General features: G+C 43.8%; 1 protein-coding gene across 1 annotated transcript; it reads right to left on the reverse strand.

The window, feature by feature from the left end:
- Positions 1-1,817: 1,817 nt before the first annotated feature.
- On the reverse strand, positions 1,818-5,497 carry LOC112114140. The gene is made up of 4 exons (XM_026652535.1): positions 5,450-5,497; positions 4,486-4,719; positions 3,641-3,976; positions 1,818-2,027 (listed from the first exon to the last, which is right to left on the reverse strand). The coding sequence occupies exons 1-4, from the start codon at positions 5,495-5,497 to the stop codon at positions 1,818-1,820; spliced, it is 828 nt and encodes a 275-aa protein (XP_026508320.1).
- Between the last annotated feature and the right edge of the window lie 5,428 nt (positions 5,498-10,925).

A 10,925-nucleotide genomic window follows, 5' to 3' on the forward strand; every position in this document is an offset into this window, starting at 1 on the left:
TGCCGCCGTCCTCACAGCAGGGTAAGTCGGCTCCGATACGTCGAATTCAGCTACTCCATTCGCGTAGCTGAATTTGCGTATATTAAATCGACACTCCCCCCCCCCCTCCCCCCATAGTGAGGACGTAGCCTAGAATTGCACTGGAGTAAATACAGCTCTCCCTGGCCAACATAAGAGATGGCACTTGTCAACCAGAACAGCTGTTTTAGTCAGCAGCCTCCCCGTGCTGCCAAGGATTCCAGATACAGTGTGGCTGAACTCAACTAAGGCTAATTGCTGCATTACAGAGGAACCACAAAGTATGACAGGTGAGTATCCTAAAGTCTCTTGTTTGGAGTGAGCCAACTGTCATCTAACCTTGGAGAAGAGGAAATCTAGCTGCAATAAAACCTTTGACCCTTATTTTATTTGGACTACTTACCTGAACTCTCATATGTTGGTTGTATCAATGTCAGACAGCCTCAGCTTACTTACCATGTCAATCCTCCTCTCAGGAAGATCATGCCATCGATCATTCGATTTACTGCAGATCTTTGCACACATGCAAGCTAGAGAATCCTATTTGTGATCTTCCACTATTTTGAAAATATAGAGCTGTAGATCTGGCTGTGGGATGACTTTGGAGACCTGCACTCATTCCGTAGTGGGTCAGTGTTTATCAATAGCTAGACCTGGGTCTGAGATACACTTACGTCAATGGACATGGTTCAAAGGGCTTGTTCTAGTTGCCATGCATAGCATGGGCTCTGTATGGAAACAGAATGCCATTTGAATACAAACAGAATATCCTCCTGTCCAGGATCAAGCATATAAGAAGCACACTCGGGAATATGTTTGAATTACACCCATATCATCCCCTAAAACTTTGACTTGAACAGCTCTTTAGGTGTTGGGATTGAGGTATCCAAAAATGCTCATTGAGTTGTTTCCCCATCATGTACACAATGCCATATGCAGACCTCGCAGGAACAACAAGGACACAAATGCTAGACTGATTTAAATACATACAAAAAAGTTTATGGGGACATGTGGCTGAATAATGCTCCAATTCTAACTTTGCGAGAGTGTGAATGAGATTGTACTAGCTCCTCACCAGACGTTTCATAGGGTAAACAACTTCTCACCTTTCCACACCTGGTGGGAGGACCCTTATGTTGCATGATAAAGGTAGTGTAAAAGGGACATCACCAAATTCTGACTAGACTTAGTCCCAACAGAAAGGTCAGAAGCATTATCTCCTAAATCTTCCTTTATGGGTCCCGAGTCTATAGCGATCTCAGCAGTCACCAGAACTTGGCTGCAATAAATGTGAGTGCTTGTTAGTGAAAATGGGCCACCCATCCTCAAAAGAAATGGTGTGGGAACTAAAGAGTGTGGCACATCCCAGCTAGGAACAAGTAAACCTTCTCACTGAGAAAACACCAAGAATAAATAACCACGTGGGCCCCCTTCCATGCAGCCTCACAGAAACAAGGCTCATAGCCAAGCCGCTATCTTCCACCAGGGAAGTGAGAATAAATGGACAAAGACACATTCCAAAGCGATTTCTATTACATGTATCTTTATTAGTATAGGTGAATGTGACAGAATTATGCTGAATATGTTAATGGACGCACATGTAATTGAACAATGATATTCAGCTACAATATTCAAAAGGAGTAAGTGAAACTTACACAAATTATAGCATTGTGTATATAATGATAGTGGAAATGCTAGGTGAAGCGCAGGTGGGATAATGGAGATGGGGAGCAGGAAAAGTGGGAAAAAAGTCAGGACAGATAAGCATCTGTTTCAACTGTAGCAAATGTGCTGTTGGTTTAGCAACATTTTTTCTTATTTTTGCAATCCTGGAAAATCTTCTTGAAAATGAAATAGAGCACAATGGCAAAACAAAACAAGTAGTGTTTTATAACGAAATAGAATGCCAGCTCCCTCACTGTGTAAATGAGGTGTATAAAGATGAAGCAGTCTAGAAACAAGGTGTACTGGTTCTGGGGCTGGAGTAGGTCACGGAGTCCTTGGCCAAACTGTGGAAAAAGGAAGAGAGATGCATGACATTGCAAGATCGCATTCTGCACACTACTTTGTACAGATGTTGCTGCTCAGCACACCCAGTCCTTTTGGTCTGTACTGGATGACACCACTGGTGTAGCCCATACTCTGTGTGAGCTCATAGTCACATATTAATTCATCTTTCAATAACCAATAGCGCAATCATCTCCAAATACGTACTTACACAACCCTTATATGGGAATGGTCAGGCCTTATGTTAATAAAGGAATTGGCAGTTTCTTTCTTTAATTGAGCCTGAAATATGCCAATATACACTGGGCCTGATTCTGATCTCATTTACATTGGTAATTCCATTAGTGTTACTGTTGCTTAATACCAGTGTAAGTGAGATCACATCCCTCCTGCAGTACTTGTTTCCAAACTATACATACAGAAGGTGTTACAGGTAACTTTAAAATCTATGGGTTTGTACAGCACCTTGCCAAGTGCAGTCCTCCATCCTAACTGAGGCTCCTAAGCTCTACTGCAGTACAAATAATAAATAATAATGCAAACACTTCTATCTATCTTGCGCTAACTAACAGCACAAAGCCTGCAAGAAATGCTAAAGATACATGTACATCTTACCATAGATGATATAGGAATAGACAGCCTGATATTCCTCCTACTAACACCAGTAACCAACCGTTGAAAGTGAGAGGAGAAATAACCCCAGAGACAGCAACAGTGATCAGGAAAACTCACTCAACTGAGATTTGCAAGTGGCACATCTTCTAAACCTTTCTGCCTCTGTCAAAAAATTATCTCCTTTAGACTGGATACCTGGTAACAATGGACCAAATCCTACAAAACCTTGACTATGTGATTTCAACAGGGCTACTTCTGTGAACAAGGAGTTGCAAAACCTGGCCCATCTTCCAAATTTGTATAGACTTGGTGACCAGATATCTACCTGCCTTCACAGCTGTTTGCTCTGGTTATACTTGTGGCTTGGTCATCTAACTGTACCTCAGGAAATCTTTCAGAAACTATTCTAGCAATAAGTCCTCTTTGACCTCTTTCATTATGGAGGCAGGTAAACCAAGGCAGGCCCTCAACCTTTTGCTGCCGAGAGTGGCAAACATTTTCGGTGCCCCCCTGAGTGGCTGAGTAAACACAAACACCTAAACAAGGGCTGAGCCATGTGACATACCCCTCATGTTGATTTGGTGCCCTCCAGAAACTGGCACCCAGGTCAGCTGCCCCTAAAGCTGGCCATAAGTTAATCAGTAGAAGCATCAGTAAGATCCATTACTCTATTGTATTCATAATTTGGAAAACATTCCTTCTATGTTTGTCTTAAGCCCATTGAACTTTACCCAATAAACTTAATTTGCAAGTTAAAAGTACTTTAACAGCTCATTTTAATTGTATCACAGTCTTAGGGGACTGTTCTTAGAGGAGGCAATATCTTGACTTCTCTGTGAGCAACAGTGTGAGCTGTAGGGATCACATTCCCACCTCTAATTTAAAAGCAGAATGAAAATGTTCTTGAGGAAGGAATACTCAAAGGAATGAGGCTTTATGGAAGTGTGGAAATAGTTTCCCTCTCTGTCATGCCCACCGCTTTTTTCCCATTCCCACTTACTGATCTGGGTGTTGCCTGTTGACGTATCTGCTCCATAGTCTTCTCATGCTGCCGTTGCTTTTCATTGTCTTCATGTTTGTGTTTCAGCCTGGTCAGTGCAGAATCCCACCTCATCTTCTCCAGCTCGAGATCAGTGGCTGTGATGCGTCTGCCACATAGCTGTTCCAGCTCCTCCAAATTGCTGATCTCACCCATGCTGGTGAATCCTTCTGGCTGCAAAGCATCAGCTTCTCTCTTTGCCCTGTTCTCCAAATGGGCTGCTTGGCTCTTACCATCCAAGCTCTCTGTCATATCATCTGGGATGTATGATGATGTTGGGGTACCTCTGGAAGCATCCTGGTACAAATTGGGAGTAGGTATAAATTCATATTTAAGCTGATATAAGAGACCTAATCAGGCTTTAATGGGACAGATTTGGACTCATGTACCTAAAACTTTGGGCAATTATATATTCACATACTGACTCACTAATCCTATAATATCTACCAGTTTCCTTTGAAAAGGTATTTTATAGAGCTGGTTGGGAATTTTCTGTTGATTTTTTTTTTCAACAGAAAATACAATGTCTGCAAAATCAAAATTTTTCTATAGGAAAATCTAAATGAACTATTTTGTTGAGGTCAGATTGACCCAAATCAGAACATTTTGATTCATTGAACCAAATCAAAATGTTTCATTTCAAGTCAGTTCAATATTAATCTGTGTCCATCCAAGCTGCTGCCTCATGAGGTACCTCAGATGTCCCATGCTCCCACTCTCCTTTAGGGGCTGAGCTCCCTGGCTGGATGACATCTCCCGTTATACACCATAATCTTACCTCTGGCTGAATTTTCACTTCCACTTACCATCTTCTCATGCTGCCGCTGCTTCTTGTTGTCTTTATACTGAGCTATCTGCACAGTAAATTCAAACCCTGTCTGGATTTCCTTTAATGCTGTACTAGCTTGGTCTGAATATTCCGACCCCTCCAGGTTGCTGAGCCGCTCCAAATCGGCTTGTGTCTCCTGGTCTTTAACATGCAGAGACTCCGTCTCAACATGGGAGACATCTGATGAAGTCAAGGTATCTCTGGGGGTGTCCTGGCACAGATTGGGGAAAAGCATAGATGTACTTTTAAGCAAGTGACCCCTAAGAAGCCAAGGGATGGATTTTGAAAGGTATTTAAGCACCTGCAAATGTAGATAGGTGCCGAGTGGGATTTTCAGAAGAACCATGGTGCCTAACTCCTATTGAAACCACTGGGAATTAGGCACCTAGGCAATTCTGAAAATCCCACTAGGCACCTATCTGCATCTTTAAGCACCCAAATACCTTTAAAAATCTGGCCCCAAACTATGCAAGGATGAGGTGGAAATATGAAACCATCCTCTTCTACACCAACCAATAGATTTGGCTGGGGCCCGAAAGGAGGTATGCTGCATCATCGTATGGCATAGCACAGCCAACACACTCCCTGGAGCTCTGGGAAAGATAACTTCTCTTTTCCGGAGGTACAATCCATCCTGAAGACCCTATAGAATGAAGCAGCCCCTCACTGCCCTCAACACAGAACAGTGCTTGCAAGATGCAATCTGCCACTAATCAGGGTCAAAAGCATTCTTTCAACTGACTTTTTTGAAATAAGAGTGCAACCTGTCTCTTATCCCAAGCTACACGGTATTTATTTAGACATTTTATAAAGGAGGAATGACCCACAAAAGTCATCTTTATAAGAAGATTTAGACAGGCAACAAAACTCATTCTCTAATGCTCCTGAGCTACATTATTGCCTAAAGCTGATGAAGAAGATAAGGAAAACTGAAGAATTACCATAGTTGATTCAGGCACAAAAGTAGTGGAGAAACCTAGACTAAACATTAGAGACACACACAGCAGCCTCTGTTTCACAAGTCCCCCATGCAGAAAATTCAACCCCAGCTGCTCCAACAGGCCCACACCATTAAAACCCAAACCAAGCTACTTTTCTAAACTGCCACAGTGATGTCATTGCCACACTCTGCTGACATCATAATCACTCTGTTGCCACAACATATTACATGCTCTCTGTTGCTAAGGGTCTGAACTGTCACATTACCTGTCCTCCCACATCCTTACTATTATCACTGATATAAATCTTTAGGTTTGGAGAGCAAGAAAAGATCTATTGGTTAGGGCATCAGCCTGGATCTTAGGAAACCCAGATTCAATCTCTGCTCTGCTACAGACTTTCCTCTGTAACCTTGCACAAGTCACTTAGTCTCTCCATGCCTTTCTTCCCATCAATAAAATAGGGATGATAGTATGTCGCAGGCATGGTGGGAGCATAAATACTTTAACAGAGTGGGAGGTGCTCAGCTACTGTAGAGATGGGGGCCTTGGAAGTACTTTAGATAAAACACAATTTGTGTTCTGTTTGTACTGGGGCATGGGCGAAAGGAGTATGAGCCTCCAAATTTGGCCTATGTATTATTATTAGCATTTATAAGGTACCTATCAACATGGTATTTGTCACTTATGTCATGTAAATAAACAGTGGGCTTGATTCTTCATAGCCCAGTACCTTGTGTAGTCATTTATTCCAAGGCATTGTGTGTGTGTCTCATTGGTAGGTGATGTGTGGAGAGCAGGATCGTAGAAGCTATAGACGAGAAAGACATTAAATTATTGAGACCATTCCTGATATATCAATTATCCAGTGTAGTGTCAGTTTATGTCTGGATTTTCAAATCCCAGGCTGCTGCACCCACCCTGATACATGAGTGCATAGAATCCCATCTTTAGCTTTGAATGAGAATTTTCAACAGTGTTTTTAAGTGCTTTTTCTGAAGATCTTATTACTTTGGCAGGTGCACCAGCACTAGGTATTTGTATGCTCAGAAGCTGTGCAAGTGGAGAAATAGGGAGCTCCAGAAGGTTTATGGAAGTAGCATTTGCCTTCTGAGTCAATGGTGCAGGAGCCCTGGAGCAATTTTTATAGCGGGGGTGCTAATGATGAAAACCATGTATTAGGTGTTTGTTATTACTACTTCAAGCCAGGGAGTGCGACAGCACCCCTAGTTCCAGCACCACTGCAATGGTGGAATGGAGATGTGTGGCACCCATTGTGCTTTTTGCAGTTAAGTTTCTTGCATCCCTGATGGCTACTGGAGAAATAGCAATGCCTCACTCCCACCTTTTCATGTTCTCTGTATGTGTATATATATCTCCTTACTATATGTTCCATTCTATGCATCCGATGAAGTGGGCTGTAGGCCATGAAAGCTTATGCTCAAATAAATTTGTTAGTCTCTAAGGTGCCACAAGTACTCCTGTTCTTTTAGCAATGCCTCGGTGATTAATAATGATACATTTACTCAAATTCTCAAGATGTCCTCCTGAAAGGATCTTCCTATAAATCTTATGAAAGAGCCATAAAAGGACTTGACATCTCTGCTCAGGGACCAAGTGCTGTGGTGAATTGGGAGAAATCAATTTAATATTATATGTCTGTTTTTGCTGAATGAGTGTATTAGCAGATAGGAGGCATGGGATGCTGTTTGCTCAGCAGACATTACAGTGATACACATGTAATAAACATCTCATCTGCTACTTGCCAAGCTGCAACCTCCCTCACTCAAACTTTTGTGGCCAGAGCAAGTAAGGTGCTGAGCAGCCTCAACTCTCAGTGGTTTCAGAGGGACCTGGATGGTGCTCAGAACCTTACAGCGTCTTGTCCTTGATTTTTTTTTTTAATATTGGCTTCCAAAGTCAAACCAGAGAGGAAGGTAAAGCCATTTCCTTCCACCCCCAAAGGTGGAGGCTGCTATTTCCTTCATCTTGAGATCTCTTTTGCTTTGCTTTTCTCCTAGCTTTCCAAGCCTGCTGTCAGTTGGCCTGCAGAACTGAGGTTAGCAGTTAGCAGGCAGCTGCACTCTGTGTTGCTGTCATTGCTCTGAAGTTATTGCCACAGATTTCAGGATGATGCTTTCTTTCATTTCCTTCTTTGCTGTCGTTTTTCTCCACAGCAGCAAGTGCACGCCATGGCATATAATATTCAGGAGTGCTGCTTACACTGCCGTTTGGGGGTTTTGTGGTTTCGCATTTGATTACAAAGACTGTCTTTTAATAGATGCTGAAACACAGTTTAGAGTTGAACATGTTTTCTCTAGGCAGCTTTGTGCATCTTGCACTGGGGTCCATGTTAAAGGCCAAATTTAGAGAGGACGCTGGTAATGAAGGAGTGTGAGCATGTGCTAAGGGTTCCAAGAAGTGTGATTCAGTGTAAGTTACCTGGAATAATCATGGATGCTGAGCCAAAGCAGGGGGTAAATTAGGGCCCCATTGTGATTTTTAGGCATAACCCCCAGTCCGGAGAAGTGCACAGCTGCACCACCCAGCAGGAGTATTTCCACATCCCTGCCCCTTGGGAAGGGGGACCATGTGCTTCCCTATGTGGCCATCCAACTCTGCCAGCCGGCTACAGAGTGGAGGCAGGGTAATGGCTCTGCGCCCTCCCTTCCTTTATGGGATGGCTTTTGACCCAGGAAGCACAAGCAGGAAGTGGCCCCTGTGCTGAGTGGAGTGTAATTACAACCTGCTCATGCGCAGGGGTTGCCAAAGGAAGGCTTTTTCCCACATGCTGACTATGTTGCTTACTGTCCGAGCCCCTGCTTTACACACCCACACGTGGGCTTAGCACAGTCCAGCTCTCGCTCTATTTAGATATGAGTAATATCCTGTTGTTTCTTGGCAACCCTATTCTATCTATCTCCCAGTATTTCTCAGGGAGTATATGCCATACCCTCTGAGAGCATGTCGCAGTGAGCATGGTCCCCAGGTATGTCTAGGAGCTCCTGAGGTATTGTGCATGGAATACTTCCCCTTTATTGTTCAGATTAATGGTGTTCCAGCAATCTGCCTCCTGCACACCGGTGGTATGATTGACTTGTATCAACATTTCACAGAACAATAGAACCGTCCCCCATCAAAATGTTCTGTCCTGCTCTAATGTTTTCTGTCCATACAACATGACAAGCAGGGGCAGCTCCAGGCACCAGCGCACCAAGCGCGTGCCTGGGGCGGCAAGCCGTGGGGGGCAGCCTGCCGGTCGCTGTGAGGGCGGCAGTCAGGCAGCCTTCGGCGGCATACCTGCGGGAGGTCCGCCAGTCCTGCGGCTTTGGCGGCAATTCGGCGGCGGGTACGCCGAAGCCATGGGACCGGTGGACCTCCCGCAGGCATGCCGCCGAATCTGCATTACCAGCGGACCTCCTGCAGGCGCGCTGGCGAAAGCCGCCTGATTGCCGTGCTTGGGGCGGCAAAATACATAGAGCCGCCCCGGTGACAAGGCTGAGAGATAAGCAGACAAGCCAGGACAGGGCCTTTAGCAACGGAGAATATTGGCGATCAGAATACCCGGGAGAATGTGCAGGCAGGAATGTGGAATCTCATGACATCATTGAGGCAGTCTGGTCTAGGGTTTGAATTGTTCAGCTGGTGTTTGAGTTTTCTCCAGGAGAGAGTGGGAGGCTTGTAAATCCAGTGCTGTGTGGCTTCATTTCTCTCTCTGGCCTTGTGCCTAAGTCTTCTAGGTAAATATTACAGTTAATCTTCACTTTTCTTTATCTGCCAGACTTTAAATTGTAAATTACCTCAGGGGAACTAGGATAAGTTTTGTATTTTCTATCTAAATACCTTTTAAAAAATGAAACCTGTGTAATAATTTGTAAATAAATATTGGTTGAACTCCTGACCCCCATTGGAGTCAGTAGGAGATTTGCCACTGACTTCCATAGAGGCCAGGATTTCACCCACTTGAGAAAGGGGGTCTTTTAAAAAACATGGTTGAAAAACATGGGAGGGGTTTGTTAGTTTTAGCGCTGTGCTGTTTCTGATTGTTAATAGTAGTTGCGTGATTGAATGTCTAAGTGGTAGGTGCAGGTTTTTGTATATTTCAAGTATTTTATTATTATATAGGCTTGTGTTTTAATTTTTGTGCGGACACCCAGCATAATAGGTGAGGATTTGACAATAAATCTACACAAATTAGTAAAATGGCAGAGATAGTGGCAAACTGGAGGGAGCTCAGTGAAGAACATTAAAAATGGCAGTATTGAGGGGCTGACTTCTGGAGAAAGATCTAAATATTTATAGTTTGGGTAAGCAATGTGTAAGAGAGGACTTTATGACTGAAGAGTGTGAACACCAAAAGGAAGAGGAATGATTTAGGGCGGTACTATGGGGCACAAGTACCTGTGATGGGGGATGACCAGTGTCCCAAGTAAAGTAGTGAGAGACTGGGAGCTTTAATAAGTTGGCTGCACAAAGCAGTAGAAAAGGTACTGAAGGGGACAACTGTGCACAGGCAGGGGGAATAGACTGGATTTCCTCTTAGTTCTTTGCAAATTCTAATTTCTGTAATTTTATATCATTCCAATGGGTGCTCAGTTATGCTACACTTTTTCTTATTGTTTCTGCTGTGTGTTATAATATAGAATGATGTCTGTCTCTGTACAGTAGGGCCTTTTGGACTCATCTCATTTAAGGTGTATGAAAAATATTTTTCTTATACTAGAAGTAACTATGTTGCTTGTTGTTGCTTAGAAATGAATATATATTTTTGCCCTGTCTGTACCAGGATGCTGTTGACAATACCCCAACATTACCACATGTTCCCTTTATCACTACAGAAGCCCAGGCCAATAATGATCAGGAGGCACAACTGGACACTGTACAACAGACAGAGGTCTTTCACAACTAGAAGCAGTCCCCAAACGGGACAAGATCAGTCACCACGAGGAGCAGCACCTGGCACACATCAGACAGGCCTAAGGAGCTGATACTCAGTTGGAAAAGATGCAGATAGACTTTGAGTTGATGATGTTGAAATACCAACATGTGGAGAATGAAAAGCAATGGCAACATGAGGAAGAGAAGGAGCAGATGCATCAACACGCACTGGGGGTGCATGCTGGGTCCCCATAGCAGTTGCTTTGAAGAAGAGCAACATGCACTCTGCCTAATATATGGCGGATGGCCGGCCTTAGGGAAAATGACATTCTGGGCGAACTTGTATTTTAGCACCCCCCACATCGTCCCTGGCCCCCACGGGCTCCCTGGGCTTCTCCAACCCCATCACCTCTGGGCTCCGCTGCCTCCTCCAGTGTTTAATTTGTATTGAAAGAGATGCCAGAGCTCAGACCTGGCACAAACTTAGCACTGGCAGGGTGACGGGATACTGGTGGGTGCTGGCCGGGCGCTCAGCTCTGAAGGCAATGTGTTAGGTATAAAGAAGTAATGTTGGTATTGTTTAATATGTTTAATTAGTTGT

The sequence above is a fragment of the Terrapene carolina genome, unplaced genomic scaffold (assembly GCF_002925995.2).
Source record: "Terrapene carolina triunguis isolate 2854851 unplaced genomic scaffold, T_m_triunguis-2.0 Scaffold120, whole genome shotgun sequence".
NCBI classification, from domain to species: Eukaryota; Metazoa; Chordata; order Testudines; family Emydidae; genus Terrapene; species Terrapene triunguis.